This window comes from Manis javanica, chromosome 8 (assembly GCF_040802235.1).
Source record: "Manis javanica isolate MJ-LG chromosome 8, MJ_LKY, whole genome shotgun sequence".
Taxonomy (NCBI): Eukaryota; Metazoa; Chordata; class Mammalia; order Pholidota; family Manidae; genus Manis; species Manis javanica.
This window is the reverse complement of record NC_133163.1, coordinates 26,759,378-26,783,361: the sequence shown is the minus strand read 5'-3', so window position 1 is coordinate 26,783,361 and position 23,984 is coordinate 26,759,378. Positions and strand designations below refer to the sequence as shown.

Below are 23,984 nucleotides of genomic sequence, written 5' to 3'. Positions count from 1 at the left end.
TGCTCCTTATGTGTGTTCCTACATGGCTCAGAACTGGGTGGGTGAAAAGGCACATGCTTGTTGTATTTTTCACATTTCCCAGCTTTGATACTGAAAGTTGTGCTTTTTAAATAAACTTCAATATTTACTAAAGGGGCTAATTCAGTATACCATTTCTATTTCTGTAGTGAGCTAATTGTTGACTCACCTGTTTTCATCCAGATTTTGACATGTGTGAGTATCAGCACTAGGGAAGAGGCTGTAGTTAACATTTTTTTAAGCACTTAACTGTGTACAAGATACTACACTGTATTTGAGGGAGATACAAAGAGGAGTGGAAAGAACCCCTCCTGTTCTGGAGCTTCCAGGCTTGAATAAACCGAAGTAAAATCTACAAAAGTAAGTATCAGAAGGGTACAAAGAGCATGAAGTGGATAAGAGAATGAGATCATCTGTTTTTGAGGAGAAGGTAGACATACGGAGGGTAGGGTCAGGGAAGTGCTTCCTGTAGAAAAGAGATTTTTAATAGACAAAGAGCAACTAGCATTTTGATACAGCACTGTGGAGAATGGTCATTTCAGACAATGTTAGCAATATGGATCTGACACATACAGGAAAGTACAAGACACATTTGAGAAATATCTGTGGTGAGGAATATGCATAAAAAATAGTAAGGGGAGTTGGATCCATATTTGAGAATGTTCTGAATGCCAGGGGTAAGTTTATATTTAATTCAGGAAGTAAGTCATTAAGTCTAAAGGCTGTCACATTTCTTCTTTTTGTTCTAAACGTTTACTCTGTTAACCCACTTTTCATTAGGGAATCTGTTTTCCTTTGGGAGGGGTCTGAAGAGTATAGAGAAAGGAGCACTTTATTGAAAGTATGCTGTGACCCTGTTTGCAGGGGAGGGCTCTGTGGCCTCTCACTAGATATCATCCATTCCATTGTGAAGCTTCCTGAAAAGACTGGATGTCATTCAAGCCAAAGACTCCTCTTCTATCCATAGGACGTAGGAAAGGACCTTGACTAATGAGCCAGAAAGGCTGCAGCTTATGTTTCAGTGCATTAGGACCAAATTGTACTCAAATTGAATTGGACTTTGAAATTCTACCCAATTCCTTAAGACAAAACATGTAAATATTTGTGGCCTCAGAAGGTGCACTTGGCCCAACAGCTTTGATTGGAAGGGAAGTGTAATAGCTGGATCTCCTTTCAGGAGCTAATCGAGGTGTCACTTAATGATGGCCTGGGGTCTCACTGCAGTCAGTAATCTGGTTTAGATTGAGTGCCCTTTGGGTCTTGTGCTAATCAGCTAACCCATAGGGGCCCTTCTGAGACTCTCTCTTCTCCCTTGTTGTCCCAGCCTCTGCCTCCAAGGGCAGAGCTCTGAAATAGAAACTACTTAATGACCAGACAATAGCATTTGGGCAGGTTTGAGAGCAGAGATGTTTATCACATCCTTTTCCCTCTTCTGCAGCTCTTGTGTCTTGGGAACCAATAATTTCTTTAGGGTAGTAATCCTAGCACTAAATAAGGTTAGACTCAGGAAAACAAACATTTAAACCCAATCAGTTCCCCTAGGAAAACTTCCTTTTTCAGAAGCAAAGGTCTGAAGGCGGGGAGGGGGCGGCCGTGTTAAAGCTATGCCATCTTATCTTTTGTGCTAATGTCAAATTAGACCATTATAGGGAGAAAGGAAAAACTGAGCTTTTGGCCTGAGATAAAGTTAAATTCAATTTCCGTCATAGAACAGTATTCTGATAAATACTGAGGTTTCTGCAAAAAATGGTGAGAAGCCATTTCCCACTAATTCTGCAGTATGTTTGGTATGTATGTAGAAAAACCAGTCCTGAAGTAGCAAAGGCTTCTCAGAAGGCCCTGCTGCTCATACTTGAAAAGCTTAGGTCTACACTTGGCCACTTTTCTAAATATCAGGGATACCACATCCATTAAACTGACCTTAATTTAAGGACAAGAGCTGTGTCTTTATGATCATTCTGTCTTGGTGTCCAGCGCTGACCCTTGCATGTGGTGGGTGTTAGCACCTGACTAACGAGGGGGTGGAACTGCCAGCTCTGGGGAGGTGAATGGATCAGCTGCCTTTCCAGTGAGCCTGAAAGGACACTGGGTCATACACGCCATGTATAGTTGTGACCACCTTTGCTCACTCACATAGAACTCACACACAGGTGGAGTTTTGGGGTTTTGTGTGTTTATTTGTCTTCACTAATTAGGAGATAAAAAGAATGTTGTCAGAAGGAAGTCCTAATCAGGTTAGGTGGGTTTTTTTAGAAATAAACCTGACAAAAAATAAAAAGAATATTGCTTATTTTGTGGACTTTCTTTATGCTCAAAAACTTTTTTTTTCTTCAGGGAAGAGAGCTCATGATTTTAGTGTAACTGGAAATTACTTTCTCATCTAGGGCAAAAATGTTGGTGCGCTGTGTGATCTCTTGTTCATTATCTGTCACTGAAATCTGTGGCTTCTGGAACATAAAGGATCCCTGTAAAGGGCTCCACCTACCTTGAAGACAGAATAGACCTGATTCTTTGTTATGCATTTTGTAAAGGAACAAAGCTATTTTGTTGACCTGTAGTGGACTATATCAAAACTTGAACTTAGGTAGATGGTCCAGAGTAAGGGAAAAAACCTTACCCGATTGTGTACATGGAGTTAGAAACCAACATGAAAGTCAGAATCAAGGCTTTGTTCTGTAATGTGTTTTTGCAGTAACATCCAGGAGATGAGGGCTCGGCACAAAGATGCTTTTCTGAAGAAACATAACCTCAAACTAGGCTTCATGTCGGCATTTGTGAAGGCCTCAGCCTTTGCTTTACAGGAGCAGCCTGTTGTAAATGCAGGTGAGTTTGTGGTGGCCAGAATCACAGAGGTCTTGGGAGGTATGTGTATGAACACAGACCTGCTCCCACACAGACAGAAAGACGAGGGTCAACAGACCAAGACTTTAAATTTCAGAATAAAAAGAAAACACGAGTGTCTTCCCTAGTCATTTCTTGATTCACCTTCCTGAAATGGAATCTTGATTATTTTCTCTCCACTAGTTGGGCAGAAAAATTTCTTCTCCCAGTGCTCAGGTTGGCGGCTGCTCTGGCAGCAAGCATTTCTGAGCCAGCCCAGCTCTCTAGCTTCTCATGTCAGGGAGGAGGCTCCTGTTCTGTCCGGCACCCACTTTCCCATGGGCCTTGTTATGTTGGGACCTGACTTCTACACTTGGCACAGGCTCCAGGGTGACCTTTATTTCTGGTCAATGGGCCTCCTTGAGAGGCCATGGGCGTGGTCCCTCTTTCATGGGCTTGCTGCTCCTTTTCCTTACCTTTTACTCACCTACCTCATTGAAATGTTGACCCAACAAGCAGTTCTCTTTCCTTTTGAGACACTTCTCTGTTGCTGGGAAGATTAGAGATGGGTCAGTGACATTTTTGCGATCCTCAGCAGTGCCAGGGTCCCTAAAGATCTAGAAATAGAAGCCCTAGTCCCTTCCATTAAGTGGTGTGTTCTAGGTAGGTAGAAGACTGGTTTTGTTCTGCCCAAATGTGTACCTCTTTGTTTCTTCCATTCTTCTCCTGCTTCCTGATTGACTCCTCCATCCCTTTGCTCTGCCTGCAGCACATGTAGGGATTTTCAGAGTTTTCTTGGCCTCTTTTCCTGCGTGTCTTATCTAACAATACAACAAACTTAAACTTTCTGTGGAAAAGATTGCCAAGCATGTATTTTCTCCTGAGCACTTGAGCTAAATTTCCAGCTGCTGGTTTGCTAGCTTGTGCTACAATATTAAAGCCAGACCACCTGCTTTTTCCTGAGTCTCCTAGAAAGAGGCTTCCCTCACCCCTTTATGAGTGTGGGCAGCAGGATGGGCAGTGCCCATTCCCCCTTGCTAATTTGTCTTTTTGGGAGCACTTTGTAAACCCGGTTGTTCTCTGCTCAGAGAGGGCTTGAGTAGTAGTTAAAAAGAGCCTGGTGCACACAATACCCTGTGTGAGCCAGGGTATTGAGCCCTTCTGAGGGCTGCCAAAGAAATGGATGCACCTGTGCTCAGGCTCAGTCAGGGCACTTGGGAGATGTCACGATGGGTTAGTACTGGGAGTAAAGGAATCTGCCGCTTGTAACACGGTGGTTTTCATGTTCATTGCTCAGCCCACACTGTACCAAGCATTGTGGATTTTTACTCTGTCAGTGCAAATATTACCTCATTAGCTTAGACCTGGGGAGTTGTGTGTAATGTGTGTTTGCTCTCTCACAGTGATTGACGATACAACCAAAGAGGTGGTGTATAGGGATTATATCGACATCAGCGTTGCGGTGGCCACCCCACGGGTATGTCAGGAGGAGGTGGGGAGCTCTGGTCTGGGATTCTCACCTTATTTGTGTGAAGAAGCAGACCCCTAGGAGAGATCACTTCTGTAATTCTGCCTTTTTAGAAGGGAGCTAGTAAAAGAGTAACCATTTTTTGACTGCACCACATTTTTTTAATGTCAAGCCTAAAATATTCTAGACTCTTGTTAATCACATTGAGTAATTAGGATGTTCTGGGGAGGAGAGACCATTGGCTTCAATCAAGGGAGTTGTAACTATAAGGGGTACTGGGATATAAGGGGTATAATCTGCAACTAAAAACAGCTTTTCAATCTCATCAGGGACTGGTGGTTCCCGTCATCAGGAACGTGGAAGCTATGAATTTTGCAGATATTGAGCGAACCATCAGTGAATTGGGAGAAAAGGTAAAGTGGAAAGCAGCATGTATATCAGGTGCTGGGCAGGTCGGACAGGAGAGACAGGGCAGGCAGGGCTTGCCAGTGAGGGGTGCTCAGGATGCTGGTGCTTCTCTCTGTTCTGGAGGAGAGCCCCTGAGAATCGCGATGGCCCACAGTGGCAGAAGCCCAGATACCTGGAGGGCTTAGCTTGCTCTCGTGACTGAAGATCTCATCAGATGAGACCTGCTGGGAAAAGAAAAGGTCCCGTCATGCGTTTCCCATGGTGGAGCACTAGTCCTAGACATCTCAGCTGAACGACTTCCATGTTGAAGCTAGAGGTGGACTGCTAATCTCAAATAGGAACCTTCTGGACTTCCTTTAGGGGCAGAAAGCTGGGTTGAACTAATATTTCAATTATGAAATCTGTTTTTAGGCCCGGAAGAATGAACTTGCCATTGAAGATATGGATGGTGGTACTTTCACCATTAGCAACGGAGGTGTTTTTGGCTCACTCTTTGGAACACCCATTATCAACCCCCCTCAGTCTGCCATCCTGGGCATGCATGCCATCTTTGACAGGCCAGTGGCTGTGGGAGGCCAGGTAAGAGCCATCACTGCTAATGTCCTAGCAGCTAGGTAAAATCTAACGAAATGCTAATTAGAAAAAATGTACTATAATTTCAGGCAGAAGTTCTCTCAGTTTCTAATTGCTAAGGCACGGAATTCTCCCATTGTGGTGTGTGGATCAGCATTCCCCAGGAACTTGTTAGAAATGCAAATTCTCGGGCCCCTGTTGAAGCAGAAACTGCAGGTGATTCGGATGCATATTAAAGTTTGAGGACCACTGAGCTGATAAGACTTGCTCCTTCATCTGGGACAGTCTACAAGCTTCATTCTTTAAGTGCTATAGGGAATGGGAATACAGTTGGAAACATGATCCTTGCTCCTGGGAAACAGGACAACAATACAGAGCAATCTACAAGCTGCCAAGTGCATGACAAGGCTCAGAGGTTCTCTGGGAGTTTAGGGAATGAAGTCAGAGGGTCTCCATGAGTTGGTCCTGGAAGATATGTTGGTAGGAAAACATTTTCTGGGACTGCTGTGTTTGGAACCTTTCTGGGGTCACTAACTCCTTTGTTAATACAAAAATCATAGATCTTGTTCCCTGTAAAGGCTCACATGCCCAAATTTTCATACAAATTCAGAGAATCGGTGGACCCCAGGATTTTAAAAAAACTTAAAAAAAAAATCGCAACACTAAAGAAGAAACTTGCTGGCAGCCAGAAGTGAAGGGGGAACTTTCCCTTTTGACAACAGATGAATAAAAGGGCAGAGTATGTTTTAAAAAAGCAGTTGAGGAGACTCCTATTTTCTTGGTTAAGCTTTGTTTCTGAGTCTGGGAGCTTTGCCGTAAAGTTAAGGCTTGGCCATTGAAAATATTTATCCAGAAGCAGCATTATTAAGGATGGCTCTGGAGCTGGGAACTTTCCTCTGGGCTGTGCTTTCTCATCTGCCCCTTTCAGCAGGGATTTCTCTAACCTGCTGCAAACACCTGTCCACCACTTCTCTCTGCAGGTGGAAGTGCGGCCCATGATGTTTGTGGCACTGACGTATGATCACCGACTGATCGATGGCAGAGAGGCTGTGACTTTTCTCCGCAAAATCAAGGCAGCGGTAGAGGATCCCAGAGTCCTCCTACTGGACCTTTAGAAGGAAGCCACACGCCCTACACATCCACCATGCAGGAACTGAAAACCAGTCCTCTCCCTGTCCCCTCATGGGTCCCGGGTTAGCCTGGTGACCGACAGGCACATGCTGTTGGCCTCAAGGAAGGAAGCCAGGGCACGATGTAACCAGCAGTCGCAGGTCTTTTCTTGGTGTTCCTGCCGGGCTCTCTCCCTCTCTGTACTGTTCTCTTACACCCAGAGCTATTATATCCTTAGACTTGAGAGAGAGAGAGAGATCCTTAAGGGACGCACATTAATATTCCTGCCTTTCTCCTATTAGCCCTCCACAGAGATGATTAAGCTTCTCCCGTGCCGGTGTACCATAGGGAACCACCGAGGACCATGTGATTATGCTTATATCTTTTGGAAGCCTATTCTCCAGAGACATCTAGGAGGGTGCTGTGCCTCCTAAGCTCAGAGCAGCCACTGGGCACATTCTCACCAAGTCCCACCTGTGTGGAGGGATTGACCATAGGCCACTAGGTGCTGCTTTGCTTATTAAATGGCACCCTCATTCTCAGCTGTCAGTGACTTCAAGATGCCTCTTCTACCTCTTCCAGGAAGCACAGGCCAGAGATTGGGATAGAAGGGGTGGGCAGCGTTGGGGAGAGGGCAGATTCCCTTAGGTCCTACGTCTTGAACAGGACGGGGCAGAACCCAGGCTTGCCCTCACGCTCTGTCATAGCCTCACTCTGGGAAGACCCATTTTGGCACACTCCCAGCTGTGGTTCTGCCAACTTTTTCAGGCTTCTAGGAACCATTCCAGCATATTGTTCTCTTAGAGCAGATTCTGGCATCACGGCAGTAGACTAGAGAGCATGGTCATAACCATGGGCTGGAGCCTGGTGGAGACTGCGGTGAGGGAGGCTTCCTGTGGACTGCCTCAGATTGACTCGAGCTTTTAAATTCCACTGGTATATGCGTGTGGGCTAAAGAGGCAGTTCTGTTCCTTCCTGTATTGTGGCCCTTAGGGAGTGGGGCCTTACCTCCTCTGCAGAACACAGGTCTGGGGGAGGATGAACTGGGGTGGAAACCAGCCCCAAGATGCTAGGACATATTGGGGAAATGGTCACTGTCACCTCTGAGGTACTGCCCACTGGGTCTGGGCACAATCATTGGAATTCCTTGGAACTTGGTTCAATGCACATATGTTGTGAAAGTTACCAGGCTTCATCACTTTGTATCCAACCACATCCAGACCTGAGGCTGCTGACCCTTGACACCTGGAGCCATTTTAATGTGCAATGCCCAATTGTATCCTGAGCGAAGAGTCAAGGCCTTATGGGTAGGGTGGGGGGCAGGGATGGGAGCCAATACTGAGTGCCTGCAGCATCTAAGTCTTCACTATTCAGAACTTAAAAATATTTAAAGAAACTGATTTTAAATGCAAATTAAAGGGCAAATGTTCTCAAATGGTTCCTGCTTCTGAGCCCCTTTGGTTACTGAGGTTGTACCATTCTCTAGCCTGTGGTTGGCATTGGCATTGAAAGCCACATAATGTCCTGTTGGTTACCCTGTGAGATTCCAGACTTTTGAAGTTAACCCTGTACTACTGTGAGAAGGTGGAACCCTGATTGGCTGTCAGGACAGTGGCCCTGCTGCTTGTCAGTGAGCCCCTCAAGCCTGGCAAGCTGTACTCTTGAATAGAAATTGGTTCCCACCTTTGTGAAGCCCCTTCGGACATCAATAGGTATTTGCATTTTTGTGGGGGTTTGCGTTATTTCTGGGATGTATTGGGAGGACAGGTGACAGATAATTTTGAATTTTAGATTTGTCACATGTATCAAGATGCTCAAGGGCAGTAAGAACATGTGAAAGTCCGTTTCCTGGGAGCAGTGACCTGGAGGGTGAGTATACAGGGTTGGGAGCTAACCTGGGCTGCCTGCAGGTAGTACAATCTCTTGCTTGCAGTGATACAATCTCTGTATGAAGGACTGTCACAGTAACTGTGTGGTTCTGTCTCTACATAGGAAAAAAAAGCATTCAGTGAAAGGAAGAATTTTAGAATTACTAGGTCTGGGGCATGGTGCTAGAAGCTTTAATTCTTCTAATAAACCTACAAAGGAGGTGTGATTAGCCCTATTTTATTTGAAGGTGGTAGACTATAAGCCCTATAAGGACCACAGTATTCAAAACTCAAAGCCTAGCCACCTCAGAACCTGAGGTGTTCAGTGTTCGCTATATGGATGAGGCCCAGAAGTTACAGAAGCAACTTATGCTTTGTGCAGCAGTGGTTGGAAGTGATCCAGCCTGACTTAGTGTAGCAAAAGGAACACAGACTTCTGAACTGGCTCCGCCAGGCTTTGACCAGGTTCTATCATTAATCTCTGAACAGGCACCACCATCCATCTCATGGGGTCACTGTATTAAACCAGTATTTCCCGCCCAAGCCTGTCACCCTCTCCCAACACTTCTCATCCCTATTTTATTTCCCACAGATCCCAGTAGGCACTACGTGCCAGCATTTCCCTGCAGGTGCAAAGCTGCTCTGCAGGGCAGAGGCTGATATGCCATGTATTACCAGCCCTGCTTCCTACTTGCTAGCAGAGTCCAAGCTCATTCTTGGCTATCCTGGAGCTTCTCTGAGAGCCTCCCAATTTCCTGGTTCCAGCAGGGCTGTTCTCACTGTACTAATGAAGCAAGGACACCATAGGCAACAGCAGGCTTTATTGGGAGGTGGGGGGTTCTATGGGCAAGCCCCAGGGAAAGCCACATAGGCTGTGTGCGTTCCCATGTCCTTGCTGACCGAGTCATCCTGGCCTCCCCACAGCCCAGGTGCATGCCCCAAGTGAGGCCTTCACAGACTGGAGAACAGTGTCCGAGGCGCCACCTGGTGGTGTCAGGGACACACTGGAAGGAGTTGGGGCCAGAGATCCGCTGGAAGTTTCTGTCTTAGGTGCCCCACCCCAGTGACAGTGTGAGTCCTGAGTGGAATAGGTGAGCCTCCAAACTTGGGGAAGGGATCGTCTTTGGGGGTAACTACCCCAGGCTCTAAAGAAACCAGAAATATCTTGCTTCTAGCTAAAAACTTCGGCACTCATTCTGTGTGTCTTGTGATTTCTCATTTTAAAAGGGGATGGGGTCACAGTGCACTATGAATTGAGTGGAGCCTAAGACTAAAATACAAAATGGTAAATGGAAAATGCCTGAGAAGGGAACCCTAATGGGTACAACTTATCTTAACAGCTTCAGCCTGAAGGCTGATTCGTGGTTTCTCAGACCCATCAGGCAGGCTCCCTGCAGTCCACACCCGTGGACTACGTGCGCAAAAGATCTTACTCTGTTTTCAAAACTGCTTTAAGCGGCAAGCTGTGCATTCCCCCCTCTCCCCATTCCTTATCCTTACTGTGTTCCCCTCCCTCTTGCTCCAAAGTCTAAAATCACAAGATAGGGGGCATGGTAAAGGTGGGGGGAGTGGATCACCCTGTCCCCTATTTCACCCAATGCCCACTACAGATGTCTTTCCTGCTTCCCTGGCCTGCTCACCCCAGCAGGTGTAGCCTGGTAGAAGAGGCCCACTTAGCATGGCTGTGATGACCAGCCAGAGAGCCCTGGTTTGGGTCCATTGAGCCAGTGGACTGGTATCGTGAGAAGAGACTCCAGAGATGTCCCAAGTGGGACAGATAATGAGTCACAAAACCTGGTCAGCTAAGCAGATGGTCAGTAGTCCAGTGCTAAGGAGGCAGAGGCACCCTTTAACACATAGATCTGCATTCAAGGTACAGGGTGTGCACAACAGATACCTGTTGAGTGATGGGTGGAGGGCTCCAAGCCACTGAGCAGGGGGAGATCTCCCTTCCCAACCCTCCCCCTCAGCAGTGACCACAGTGGGTTTCTCCAAGAGCTGGCTGGGCATTCCCTAGGCCCTTCCTGGGCAGTGGCAGTTACTTCTGAGGCACAAGGGAGGGGGCTGACCAGGAAAGGCTGCTGCCCTGCATTCTTTGCCTGAGGGTCACTGAGTAGAAGGGCCAGCTCTGGGTGGCAGGCAGGAAGAGGGGAGATCCAGACCAGTCCAGCTGCTTCTGTTGCCTACTCCACCGGCCCTTACCCCACCAGTTTGCTCCACTGGGTGGTACTGAAAAAGGGGTGGGACTTGAGCTTGTTGATACCATCTCCTCCAGCACCCAGGCGCCGGGTGGGATCAAACTGCAGCAGCTGAGGAGGAAGACCCAGTAAGCGCCAAGAGGCCTTCCCAGCCTCTTTGCTGAGGCCTGGGGGGACCTCTGGGGACTCCCAGTCATCAGGGCCCTGGGGCTGCCAGCATGGCCAACAGAACCTGGGGAACACTGTTATTGTTCGGCCACCAGCATATAGGAATTCCTTGTCCCTATGACCCTCCTGCACCCACATCGGACATCTAGTCAGCAGTACACACAGGGTTCTGCCCTCTCAGCACCCACCCTTAGGCCAAGAAGCTTCCCTCTTGAGGCCAGCTGTACCTCACCTCAGTCAGCAGGGAGGCCGCTGGGCGACTGAGCCACTCGGGCAGCTGAAGCTGGGTGTGGGCCTGGATTCCCGAAGGGTGGCTCTGGGACAGTGCCTGGGAAGACAAAGGGAGGGGCCTCTGACGAGGCAACCCCAGGGAAGTCTGGACACTCCAGGGGCAGCCAGGATTTTACTTTTTCCCTGTGTCATCCCATGGATATGATGACGATTGGATCGTTGCCTTCTGCTTTGATTCTACTATGTACTAGGCTGGGGAAGATGCCTGCCATCCATTATCTGTAATTTCCACAACTAAGTATGAATATTCCCATTTTAAAGACAAGAAGCAGACTCAGAGAGGTAAAGAGACTTGTGCTGAGTTCAGGGTTTGAACCCACATATCTTTTGGCTCTAAGCTTGCTAGAAGAATCGATCTTGGATTGCAGTCAGGGCAGGCATTCTATCAGGAACATGTCTCTTTATAGGAAAAAGATCTCCACAGGCTATTCGTTTGCCAGCCAACTATGGTATGCTGCTGGCAGAGCCAAGCAGGGCTGTGGCAGGGGAAGAAGGCAGGACCTCTGCTCCAGAAGGGTGCAGCTTTGGAGAGCAGAGAGGTCTGTCAGGTGGTCAGGAAGAGCTGCAAGAAGCAACCAAGAGGAAGGGCCAGGAACCCTGGGCTGCAGGGGGTTGGGGCGACTGAGAGGAGACAGCTGCTCTGGGGTGGGTGTCTGCAGCCAGGGTTTTCAGAGGCCCTGGCTTCTGGACAAGAACAGGAGGGAGCCAGGAGGGACTAGTCAGATCTGGACTTCAGGTCACACTGCACCCACTCCTGTCATTTCCTGCTCAAATGCAGTTTGGCCTACTCCCTGGTTGCCTGACCTAGGCAGCCCCAGGTGCAGTGCTGAGCTCGTCAGGGAGGATGGAGGGCAGAGGCCACTGTCCTGAGCAGGGGCGTTTACAGGGGGTGCTTTGAGCTCTTGGCTGACCCAGGCTGGACAGGGCAGCTGCTAGCCTGGGTGAAGGAGGCCCTCTCTCCTATTCTGCAGCCTAAGTCTCAGGGTTACAGATCAGAAGGGTGGGGGGGGGCAGCAGTGGGGAGGAAGCTGGGGGCATGATGATTCAATGGCTTCCCAGAGAAGGACTGTGTCAAATTCCATACTCCCTCCATGCAGGCATTTTCTTTGAGAAACCTTCCCTGACCACTCCAACTCAACTCCTAGTCATGGAAGTTGACAGTCTCACTAATGTGGTGGGGGTGCTAAGTGTGTCCATGGCCTGGGTGGGAGTGGCTTCCTGTGTCTCCCATGGCCTGTGGGGGCATCTAGGCTGGCAGAGCTCAATAGCCAGGGCATGGGTGGACTAAGCCCCCTTCCTGCACCTATGGACACCCACAAGGGCTCCAACACCCTGCCCAGCCACTCACCATTCCAGTCAGCAATTCATACAGCAGAGACCCAAAGCTCCACCAGTCACAGGCTTCCGTCAGCTCAGAAATCCCACCCACCTCTGGGAACAAGAACATACAGGTCATGGCCATACCCAAGGGGGCAGGTCTCAGTTCTACTTATCTCACCCAGACTTGGCACTTTCCCCCTGTCATCCTCAACCCACCCAAGGGCACCCTGGAGATTTAGGATCCTGGGACCTTCCCCCTTCTTGCCTGGGGCGCTATAGAGGTTGTCCAAAGCCTCTCTGCAGCACTGGGGCTCCACCTCTGACCACTGGCCAAAATATGTGAGCCGGATGTGACCTTTTCGTCCGATGTGTATAGAAAGGAGTAAGAGGACAAAAATTACAGTGAATCATCACTGAGCAGCTGGCATGGGGAAGCCAACTTCAGGGCCCCCCCAACAAACAGGATAGGAGCCAGTGGTAGTGTGGGGCAGAGCTTCCCTAGGGTATGGCCCCTGAGGCCCAGACACAACCAGGTATTCATAGGAGCTGTTGCCCTGGACTCTTGTGGGGAAAGGGGCTTCCTTCCCAAGCTCAACCTTGGCCAACTAGATTCAGCAAACTCCTGGATGCAAAGGCCTGGTGGTGGCATGGGAAGAAGCAGGCCCTTCATTTGGGGAACTCTGGTTCTGTCTTGAGGCCTGTGGGTAGGACAGTGTGCAGGTGGCCCACTCCTTTCTCCCCAGGCCTGGGGCACCTACCTGCCTGGTCCAGGAGCAGGTTCCTGGGGTTGAGATCCCGGCACAGCACCCCCTGCTCGTGCAGCGCCTCTAGGGCCACCAGCGTCTCTGCTGCCCACTGCTTCACCTGCTCTTCCTGCACATTCCAGGCACCCCCGCTGAGACCCAGGTTCCCGCCATCCATCGAGGGGTGGCTCTGACCTCTGCCATGGCCATAGCCCCCCAGCACCCAGGCAGCTCCCTCTTGAACCCAAGGGAGCCCCCAGGAGGGACCCATGTCCAATCTCTGGCCAGGTCCCTGCCTGGCTTGGAGGTGCTGGGGGCCACTTGGGGCCTTTGGAAGTTCTGAGGGGTAGGAAGTATGGGTCCTGGCTGGGGGTTCACCTCCAGCTTCTCTCTGGGGACTGATGTGTGGGGCCCCCCTGTTAGGGGGAAGGCTCTGAGAAATCCAGGGGGGCTTTAGGGGGATTCTGTCCTGCAGGCGGGTATGGCCCCGGGGGAGCAGCGCTGGGGGCCGGAAGCTGACAGATGCGTTGAGCGGAGCCTTCATCCTCTCCAGGCTGGAGCCAGACCTGGGCCCAGATTGTGGAGGGTGCGCCTGGGAGAGCAGGTGGGACCAGAGAGTGCCTCCTGGGCCCCAGAGAAGGAGCAGCAAGCATGGGGACAGGGGAGAAAAAGGCATGGGCGCCAGGTCCCTATCCCCACTCCAACCTGGTCTGCATCCTGGGCATGGACCCTCTGCTTCAGGTCCTCACCCCTGCTCCCTCCCTGAGCCTAGAATGCCCTTTCCCCTCCTCTTGATTCACCCAAAGAAGACCCATAACCTAGCACAAAAATAGGTGCTTAACCCCAAAGTAGTTGTAGGTTATTGGTCATGACCTGGGGGGTGAGTTCACGAGTGTTCAGTATATTCCAAGTTTTTGTTTTTAAGGGAGGATAGTGTAGTGAAATTTGAGTAAGTAAAATAAAAGAAGGCCAGGCACGGACGTGCAATGACTTTACATCATGACCCTACATCTCATTAAAAAATTCATCGCTATAATAGGTGATCAGTAGCTATCCCAGTCCTGTCCTTACAGCGTCAGTCACCACCATCTCACGTGCCACTCCAAAGGACGGGCACAGACAAGACAAATGAGAAGTCATGGCTGGAGAAATGGTGACAAAAGGGACAACTGCATACATGCCCGTCTGTCCACCCAGCCTGTGCACATCCTCCCCAGGACACCCCCTGCCCCCTTGGCCCCACACAGAGGCCAACAGCAGCCCAGCACTGCCATTCAGCCTCCAGGAGGGCTAGGTTCTCTGTGCTGCACAGATGCAAGGCACCCTGGCCCTGGGTTTGGCGTGTGAAGGCCATGGAAGAGAAGAGCATCCCCAAGGCCCAAGGAGGGCCCTCACCTTGCACGTGCTCCAGGTGCAGGAAGATGGAGTCCTCACTCATAAAGTAGCGCAGCAGCTTGGTCATGTAGGGGACACCACGTGGGATGATGGTCTGCCGCTCCCGGCTCGCTGCATGGCACCTAGACAGGCTCTGGGGATGAGACAGGGCAGCTGGGGATGGGCAGAGGCTGCTCTGCTCGAGCACATGCTGGTCCCGGCTTCTGGGGCAACCAGATGAGGGATGGGAGTCACCCTGAGGAGCAACTGCCTCCCCCGCACCCCCACCCATTCCTGACCTGGCCCTCACCCCTATTTCTACCATGGAATCCAGGTCCTCCACCTCTGGGCCAAGAAGGAGACAGTATACATGCGTCTATCTCAGAGGCAGACATGCCCGGGGCAAAGAAAGCAGCTTCTGGATTTGGAGGGAGCATGGGCTTCAGATATAGGTCTGGATAGGAGGGTTCCCAGAGGACAGAGGTTTCCAGCAGCTCTGAGAAAGTCCCAGGATATGTAGAAGGGCAGGGGCTGGGCGGCACCTGCCTTCACCACGAAGGTCCTTCCAGTTGCTGGGTCCTGGACCAGCTGCACCTGCCAAGGTCCAAAAGGCCCCAGTCAAGGCACATGCTAGTTCTGGGGTTCCACAGCCCCCAGGTTCCTCCACAGAGGCAGAATCACTCCAGGGACAGCACAGGATGGGCAGACTTTGGTGGTGCAGATACGTCCCACCCCACCCCACATTCCCACCACAAGCTGACATGGATCCTGTCCTGCTCATCACCCTTGTTAGGTCTTAGCTCAGGTGCCACCTCTTCTAGGAAGCCCTCCCAACCCTCAGGCCAGGCTGGGTCCTCTAATCTGTCTCCAGTGCTCTGTGGGATCCTAAGAGAAGCCCTGTCACACCATGGCTGACTTCCCTTCTCCCCACTGCACTGTGATCTCTGAGGGCAGGGCCCACACTGTCCAGCCCTGTATTCCAAGAGCTCTGCACACAGTATAGGAATATAGTAGGAGCCTCGCACAGGCATGGGGAGTGGTCCATCCTGTAGGGTCTATGGGCATCACCACTAGAAGGGACCTCAGAGCCAGTTACCTCCTCTGATCTCTTTTTTTTAAAATTTTTTATTAAGGTATTATTGATATACACTCTTACTCTGATCTCTTATTTTACAGATGAGCCAGCTGAGGCTCTGCAGTGTGGCCCCAGGTCACCCACAGGCCCAGCCGTACCTGGAAGCATAAGGGCTTAGCATGTTCCTTCAGGTCTCTTCCCACCTGCCCCCTGTCTCTTCTTTTAAATAGGCTTTCTTTCTGGAGGCTGTCTTTGGAGGGCAGCCCACTCCTGTGGCTTCATTAGATTGGCCCGCCTGTTTGGAGTTGTCCAAACAGTGTGGACCCCAGCCACAGGAGAGGGCATGCTGCACATGTCAGGGCAGGAAGGCGGAAGACTTGGCCCAGATAAGGGGCATGTGGGGGCAAGACCAGCACACTGGTTTGTTACCAAGTGACACTGCCTCTCTGAACCTTGTTCTTGACTACAAAATGGGGTCACAGCAGTACCTCGTGCAGGTCAGAGGAAGATCCTATTAAAGCAGGTCACTCAAGCACAGCAGCAGCCTGTGCTGGCCTCAGGATGTGTAGTGATTATTACTAATACTATTGCAGAGAAACTTCCCTTTGGCTGTCCAGTGCTCCCTCTGTGCTAAGCACTTTATATAGATTATTTAATTTTATTGCCACAGCCCTACCAGGTGAGTGTTATTAGTGATCCATCGATGAAGAAACTGAGGTTCAGAGAAGTTATGTTGCCTATCCCACTGATAAAAAGTGGTAGAGCCAGGATTTTAATCCAGGCACGCTGTTCCCAGAGCCCTGCAACACATGGCACCACCAGGTGACCTTGGCAAAACCACGTGCCGTCTCCCCAGGTTCATCTTCAGTGAAATGAAGGCAGTGGACTAGATGAGCACAGGGGCCCTCCCTGCAGCAGGAGTGAGGTGTCCCTTCTGGCCACTAGAGGTCTCTCCCTCAACAGCCAGGGACCGAACCCAGCCTGGCCCCACAAACACGGCCAAATTTGTGCACTGTTTGAAAAAGAAAGGAAGGAAACTCTGGGGTCATTTAGGAGAACAGAGTTTCCCACAAGTACTGACACCACAGATAATTCCCCTCTGTCTCTTGCCAAATGGGGTTCCCTACCACCTCATCCTGGGCAAGTGGAGTCAAAACACCAGCAGAGAAGTTTGGGGAAGCCAGAAATAAAATTAATCGGTACATTAAAACAAGTGTGTTCAAACATTTATATATAAAACCTGCCTATCTAGAAAAAGACCAAAACAGTAACAGTAATTATCTTGGAATTAGGTAGGATGCTGGAGAAAAAAAAGAATATATCTTTCTCAAAAGGGAGCATTTTCCCATTAAACCAAGGAAACAATATATCCTCTTATTTTTTGCTCAGTGCTATGGGGGACAGAGCCTTAGCTAGTCACTTGAGTTCTGTGAACCTCAGTTTCATTCTCTGTTAAGACAATTACTGAAATACAGTTCTGCCCAACAGAGCTTTCTGCCATAAAGGAAATATTATATATTTGCGCTGTCCAATAGGGAAGCCATCAGCCATATGGGGCTTATTGAGCCCTTGAAATATGGCTGGTGCAACTGAGAAACACAATACTTGATTTTAATTTAAATTGTCTTTCGTGGCTCACAACTACTTTATCAGACTGCACAGTGTAAAGCTTTTTTCCCCAGGGTGGCTGAGGGGGATTAATGCAACAGCCTGGCAAACAAGAACATGTCTAATGTCAAGTGCATATTGCTGGTGGGCAGATGGTAGCCAGTTCAGGGTACCTGCCTTCAATCTTTTAAAACAGGAAAACCTTTTTTTTTAAAAAAAGAAACCCACTGAGTTCTGGAATCTGGGGACAGTCATAGCTTTGGTGAAACACATTAGCCCTTTCTTTAAAAAACTCCAAAGTATCAAAATCTCAGGAGGAATTGCCAGGTTCTCAAACTCCAAGGCCCACAGGGGCTGGGCATGTGAGGCCCATGCACAGGGCAGGGACAGGGGCAAACTGGAAGGCTGGTGCCCCATTAAAGGCCCCTCCTCCACTCCTTGCCGCTCCACGGAGCTGTAAGCCAACAGGTCCAGACCTTCGCATTTTTCAGGAGAAGCAGGAAAGCAGGCTTCCACATGAAGTCATATAGAAACCTGACAATTGTTAAATGTTGATAACTAAAAAAACAAACAAACAAACCACTCCTGTGTTCAAGCCAAAAAACAGTAAGTGACTTGGATGGCTTTTTCTTCCCCATCCCTGACTCAGAGCCTGGCCCCTGGACAAGGCTCAGCAAATATGTAGTGGTATCTCCCAGGCCTTCCATGCTCCCTAAGAGCAGGCCCCTGGGTATTCTGGCCAGCTGCCTACCTGGTTCCTGACCCATTCACCTCACTGTCCCCAGCCAACCCCTACTGATGCCAGTATCTCTTAAGATGCCAGTACTGCCCCCAGCCAGGTAAACCCTAGCAACCAGGCATCCTTTGGGATGCTCAAGGTTTCCTGAGCGAGTCCCTGGCTCCTCCCTGGTTCTGCAGGCTGCTGCTGGCCCGCTTCGCCCTCCTGTCCAGATCTGCCTGGGCAGAGTTGTGGAATGGAACAGACAGCACAGCCAGGCCTGGCTGCAGGGACCTGGGCCCAGAGGCCCCAACACCTCTCCTAATTTGGGGAAATTGGTGTTCCCCAATTTGGAAATGACACAGGCAAAGGAAGGAGGATATCAGGAGGTGTGGGGGGGGCGGGCAGGTAAATTGAGTGCTCAAGGAAAGAGGGAAGAAGGAAAGCACGGCAATCTCAGAAGAGAGTGATTGGGTTTGGCTTTATTTAACTTGTGTTTTCCATAAGCACTGGCCTCAGAATAGCAGATTCTGAAAATGCTTTGCATATGCATGTCCTGGGGTTAAACAAATTCAGGGAATTCTGTCTTGGAAACTCTAGGTGAACATTTGCATACTAACAGCTCTGGAAACTATCATTTAAAAAACAAAGTAATGTAACAATACAGTTTCCCAAATTTGTGTGACCCAGAACCCCTCTATCCACAACACCTGTGGTTCAGTGGGATCTCACGCAGGGAAATGGTGGTGGCAGTCACCTCCCCCGGCGGTCTGTGGGAGTGGCTGTGCTCGGCTGACACTGTACCGGCTAGTGCAGGGGGAGGGAAGACTGCTGGAAGCGGGCTGGGCCTCGGCTAACAGAGGGGGCCTGTGCCAGGGGCCTGGGAGAAGCAGCTGAGCAAAGCTGGGGGGCCGGACGCCTGCACACCTCCAGCGCACTCCTGTCACTGGCATTAGAGCCATCAAACATGTATCAAATTTTAGTGTGTGCCAAGCCTTTCCCAAAAATTATTTCATTTTATTTCCCACACACATACCCCTCTGGGGCTGGTGGGGGGAGATTCTTACCCACTTACAGCTGCAGATGAGGAGACCTACCCCGAAGGGGCGAAGGGCTACGAGGGCCACATGGTGCAATGCCTGGACAGCCCTTCACCCTCTGGTGAGCAGGGAAGCCCACCCTGGCCTCCTTCCCTCTCTGGGCTCCCAGCCCCATCAAAGTCCCCCCATGAGTGTTTTAAGTACAGATTCCTGGCTCAGACCAAGAAGCTCTGACTCTACAGATCTGGGGTGGAGCCCGGCATCTGTATTTTTAGGAAGCTCCCCAGGTGACTCTGATAAACAGCCAATTTGAGAAAGAACACCTTTAGCAACAAATCAGCCACCCCTGGAATGGGACGGGGAACAATCAAATATTGGCTCAAACCTCATCTGACCCAGCCATTCATCCTTCTGACTCCCTCCCTTTCATGGGTGTCCCAAGTAGGGGTTCCTGTCTGCCCTGAATTAAGGGAAAGGGCCCCAGATGGGGCTGAGATGAGGTGGGGTGGGGGAGAGAAAGGTACAGTTGCCCAAGTCCTGGATGACGCTGCGGCCAGCGGGGACCGTCTGCAGGACAGGTTTCTGCAGATGAGCATGCCCCCCACAGGAACTTCTCTCTGGGCTTGGTGGGGAGACTCTGGGCCCCAGCTCGGGGATACAGGGAGAGCAGGGTGGGGCCTGTGGGAAGCTGGCAGTGGGTATGAGCAGGGCAGTGTGCACGACACGGTGCCCAGCACAGTGCTGTGGCACAGCGTCTCCTGTGGCCTTTGTCTTCAATCTTGGAGGGCGTGGTTTTCTATCTGAGCTGGAGGGCAGTGGAGGGGGGTTGTCTGCCTCTTTTGTTTGTTTTCCTTTCCAGGACTGACTGGTCTGTGCTGGGATGGGGAACCAACTGGACACAGCTGTGCCCTCCCCTTGGACCCTCTGCCCTATCTCCAGCCCCCTCTGGGGGAGAAGCAGCAGCTGCTCTCTCCCCCCACCCACCACTTCCAATCGTATACGTCATTTCCCCGCACATCATGGGCATTTGCTCACTCACCTTCCCAATGACCCCAACCACTCTGCAGCCCCTCAGCTGCTCCAGGGCAGAGCTCAGTGTCCGGATGGGCCGGAGCCTCAGGCTGCTGAAACCCTGTGGAGGTAGAAGACAGGCCGTGCAGGCTCAGGGCCCAGCCCCCCAGCCACTGCCTTGTCACCCAGCAGCAGGCAGGCCACAGCCAGCAGGACTGTGGTACAGCGGCCCCTACCTCCCAGGGACACGATGGGTGGAGAAGCTGGCCCTGGCTGGCAGAGCCCACACTGATCCTGGGAGCCATGCTGTCCTCCCTCAGCACCACCCCCCCGACTTCCAACAAGGCCCAGGAATTCTTGGGGCTTCAGAAACCCCCTCTCAAAAGCCCCATCCACAGTAGACAGATGATCTAGGGGTGGGGAAATAATCTGGGAACAGGGAACATGCCTGGAAGACCAAGGCATGCAGCCCAGTGAGCTGCTTTGGGGAAAAGCAACTTTCTAAGACGCCGTGAGCCCCGGAGGGGGCCGTGTGTGTCTGTGCATGTCTGTGGGCAGAAGTCTGTGTGCATTTTCAGCCCTTTCTGAGTGTCCACTGGGTTAGGAAAAGCTGTATGGGGACAGTATTGTGCACATTCGTGTCTGCACACATTCATGTGCAAATGTGTACATGAGTGGGTATTCACGTCTGCTCCAAGTACACACTGCAACCCATTCAAATGCAAACAGATCTGAGAGATTGCCTGTGTACACACATGAGCATGGGTACAAACCGTGTGGAAGGGTGGGGAGATGTGCATGAACTCTGTGTAGGGAGGGTGTGGTACTGGACCAGAGAGGATGCACTAAGTGTGTGAAAATAAATGAACTATGGCGGGTGAGGGAGAGAGAAGCCAGAAGGCAGACAGATCTGGCCCCACCACCCCCGTTCTGCCGGAGGTCCAGGCTGTAAGGTGCCAACCCGCGGACCTGTGGGGAGGTGACTCCTCACCACAGCAGGGCTGCCTCCACTGCCCGGCGTCCTTTGCAGGTGGCAATTGAAGATCTCCTCTGCCCGCTGCAGATACTTGGCAATTTTCAGCTTTACTGCCTCACACCGCTCCTTGTTGGGGTCGACTATGGGAAGAAAGGGTCACCAGGGCCCACCCCGGCCTTGGAGGGCTGGGGTTCCAGCTCCCACTGCCTGCCTCTGCCCTCTGCAGAAGAGTGCTCAGGTCTGAGGCTGCCCAGAAGATCCTGCCCCCAAACCTGTTTTGGAGCCCCCCTCCAGATGGGGGACCAGGTTGGAAGAAGGTCCCCTCAGGGTGGAAGAAGGAAGGTGGAGGAGAGGCTGGGAACCATGGTCCCCCCTCAGCCTGCAGCTTTACTGTTGGCACCCACCACCTCACTGGCTGCCATCAGACCCTGGAAGGGACAGAGCGGGGATTTCCACGTCCATTTTTGGAGGATGAGGCAGAAGCTCCCAGAGAGCGTGCATTCTTCCATCTCTGCTGCCCAGCGTGAAGAAGGCCAAAATGGGGACCAGGGTTGGAGGATGAAGGAATTCACCGGATAGGCTCGTAGCCCAGGTGTTGAGGACCTCATCCGCAGAAGGGATAGAAAGCCGGTGAGTCAAGGCCCAACCCCCACCCTCAGGGGTCTCAAACTGGCCTCAGGAACAGCCTCCCCAACGGCTGGGAAATGTCTCACTTTGCCCTGCAAGGGCCACCCCTCTCACCTCTGGGCCTCAGCTGTTTCTCTCTGGAGCACCACCCAGCCCTTCAGCTGGACAATGCACTTACCATCCTTCAGTGCTCAGATTAGAGTTCTGACTTCTAGAAAATACCCTGTGCCACTGAGCCTGGCCTCAGTTTCCCCTTCCCTCCCTTCACTTCCTCCTTGTTGCTCTTCTCACCTGGGGCTTAATTGTCCATCATCAACTCATCAGTCTTTCCCCACTACAACAAGCAAGCCCCTAGAAGGCAGGAACCCAGCCCAGCTCTGAGGAGTAGTGGGTGGTGGGCAGAGTGGGGAGGGGGCAGGCAAGCACAGTGGGTCAAGCGTACAGCCTCTGGAGCCAAAACTATTCAAACCCCAGCTTTGCCACTGTGGAACCTTATGCAAGCTATTTAACTGTCCTGTGCCTCAGTTTCCTTATCTGGAAAATAGGAATAAAAATAATTCCCATATACTTGGAACTACATGCAACAATATATATAGTAATTTCTATTACTATGAGTCTCAAATGAGTTAATATAGGTAAATCCCTTAGACCAGTGTCTGGTGCATAGGAACTTTAATGAATGCTAACAGTTATTACTGTCCTTCACAGAAGCCCTGCAGGGCCAGCATAGAGCCCTGTTTACCCAACACACATGGATAGAAGGTAGGACAAGCTTTGAGCCGGCCAGTCCCTAGAGGCCCGTGGCCCTGCCCCGTCCAGCCCTTACCGTGCATGCCTCGCAGCAAAACGTCCACACCGTTCTGGTAGTGGTTGAAGGCTGCCTCGTAGTCCTCACTGACATCGCGTTCCAGAGCCAGGTGTATCTGCGTGGCTGCATCCACCAGGTAGTCGTGCTTGGTCATGTCAGGTGCCCCTGGAGCCACCCGGTTGCGAATCTGCTCCAGGTACACGCGGGCCTGGGACCGTGCTCGTGAGCAAGGCTCAGGCTCGAGTCCAGGGCCAGGTGGACACTCACAGGCTACCAGGCTCATGGCTGCTGCCCTGTGGCTGCAACCCGGAAAAAACAGATGCATTAGGGAGGACCCAGCTGGGAACAGCACCCCATCTACACCCTGGTTTCCTCCACCGAACACTGGAGACGAATGCTCACTTCTAAAGGCTCTAGGGATCCTAGCTAAAGTGGTACTGTCCCTTCCAGAGCCAGCTCTTTCCGTGATGGGGGTAGTAACAGAATAACAATATGCTTGGGGTGCTTCCTTTCAATTCAAATCCAGTTCAACAAGTACTTCCTGAGTACCTACTATGTGTGAGCACTGGAGAGAGCCGAGGATATTTGTAATACAGAGCAGCCTTCGCAGGACCTCCACAGAGTAAACTGGGGTCTACTACAGTAATTCTGTGGAGGCCAAGCACTCTGGGGCCCAGGCAAGGGCCCTAGGCTCAAAGGCCAATCCTCACACTGTCCCTCCATTCTGCCTGTTCCTCTCCCTGCTCCTCCTATGGGAATCTCATTTATCCTTCAGGGTTCAGCTCAATGGCACCTCTTGAAACAGGATGGATTGCTACTGCTTTATTTCACTTCCCTTGGTGCTGAGGTCTCTTTGGTTAGGGACTAAGGCCCCCCACAAAGCCCAGCAGAAAGCTGGGCACAAGGCCAGGTCTTAAAGTCTGTGAGCAAATGAAATGACTGGTAGATTCCAGACGGAGTTCAAGGAAGGGACGGCTTCTTCGGCCCAGCTCTGGGAAGGGGATGGCTCTGTCCTCTGAGAAGGCCAGGAGGCCTCCGAGGGCCAGACAAGAGCCCCTCCCTGAGAAGTGTATGACACAAGTGGTCAAAGGGATAAGAGCACTGGCTGCGAGAAGGGATAGGGCTCAGAGAGAAGCCAGCAGAGCTGCGTCCGTCCCTCCGGCACCTTTGCTCTCAGGACCCATTGGGAAGAGGGGCAGGGCCCGAACTCTCAACCCTGGGCCATTTTGCCTCTGTGGAGAGACCGAAGAGAGAATAGGGTGGGTAGTGGGACGGGGAGGGAAACCCCTAGCTCCAGGACAGTGGGGAGCGCCCCCTGGCCTGGCGGCGGCAGCGGTGGAGAAAGGGAGGGAGGGAAGCCGCACCCTCCGTGCTCCGCCTAGCCTCCAGGGACCTGCAGCTCTGAAGGCCTGTGTTGCAGCGCCAAGGACGACCAGCCTGCGCGGCTCGATAGGCCCCGGCTTCAGGACCCAGAGAGCGGCGCGTCAGGCCCGTGAGACCGCGGCAAGAAAAGTGCACCGCCCCGCGGAGGAAGGCGCGCTGGGGGAGTGAAAGGAGAGGGATCCTGCCCTGGCCAGAGGAGCATGGAGGAGGAGCCGAACAAACACCATACCTACCTGAGCCAAGAACTCGGTCCGCGTCCAGACCTACCCGTGCCGCCACCTCCCCTTCATCCCCGCGGGCGCCGGTGCACCGCGGAGCTGGGGCCTTGCACCCTCAGCAAGATGCAGGGGTATGGCCGTGTGCAGCCCGGCTATTGGCT

General features: G+C 51.4%; 2 protein-coding genes across 18 annotated transcripts in view; one reads left to right on the top strand and one right to left on the bottom strand.

The window, feature by feature from the left end:
* Positions 1-7,835, top strand: part of DLST (dihydrolipoamide S-succinyltransferase) — an 18,936-nt gene extending 11,101 nt beyond the window's left edge. The window contains exons 11-15 of the mRNA XM_017639940.3: positions 2,711-2,841; positions 4,242-4,315; positions 4,636-4,719; positions 5,126-5,293; positions 6,268-7,835. Of these exons, the coding sequence (XP_017495429.2) occupies positions 2,711-2,841; positions 4,242-4,315; positions 4,636-4,719; positions 5,126-5,293; positions 6,268-6,402 (592 nt within the window). The 3' untranslated portion in view covers positions 6,403-7,835. The remainder of the gene's footprint in view (positions 1-2,710; positions 2,842-4,241; positions 4,316-4,635; positions 4,720-5,125; positions 5,294-6,267) is intronic.
* RPS6KL1 (ribosomal protein S6 kinase like 1) lies at positions 4,707-23,984 on the bottom strand. Of its 17 annotated transcripts, none has more exons than XR_001849777.3 (13): positions 23,839-23,984; positions 22,241-22,521; positions 20,803-20,927; positions 19,840-19,932; positions 14,906-14,953; positions 14,381-14,513; positions 13,001-13,609; positions 12,508-12,597; positions 12,271-12,353; positions 10,864-10,983; positions 10,468-10,574; positions 8,293-8,381; positions 4,809-4,938 (listed from the first exon to the last, which is right to left on the bottom strand). XR_001849777.3 is itself a non-coding variant. In XM_017639934.3 (12 exons), the coding sequence occupies exons 2-12, from the start codon at positions 22,503-22,505 to the stop codon at positions 4,896-4,898; spliced, it is 1,698 nt and encodes a 565-aa protein (XP_017495423.3). In that variant the 5' UTR covers positions 22,506-22,521; positions 23,839-23,984; the 3' UTR covers positions 4,763-4,895. The 17 variants fall into 17 exon arrangements, 14 of the variants coding, with proteins under 14 accessions (XP_017495420.3, XP_036883246.2, XP_017495426.3 ...); XR_001849778.3 differs by having other exon boundaries at positions 4,811-4,935; XM_017639934.3 differs by lacking the exon at positions 10,468-10,574 and having other exon boundaries at positions 4,763-4,938.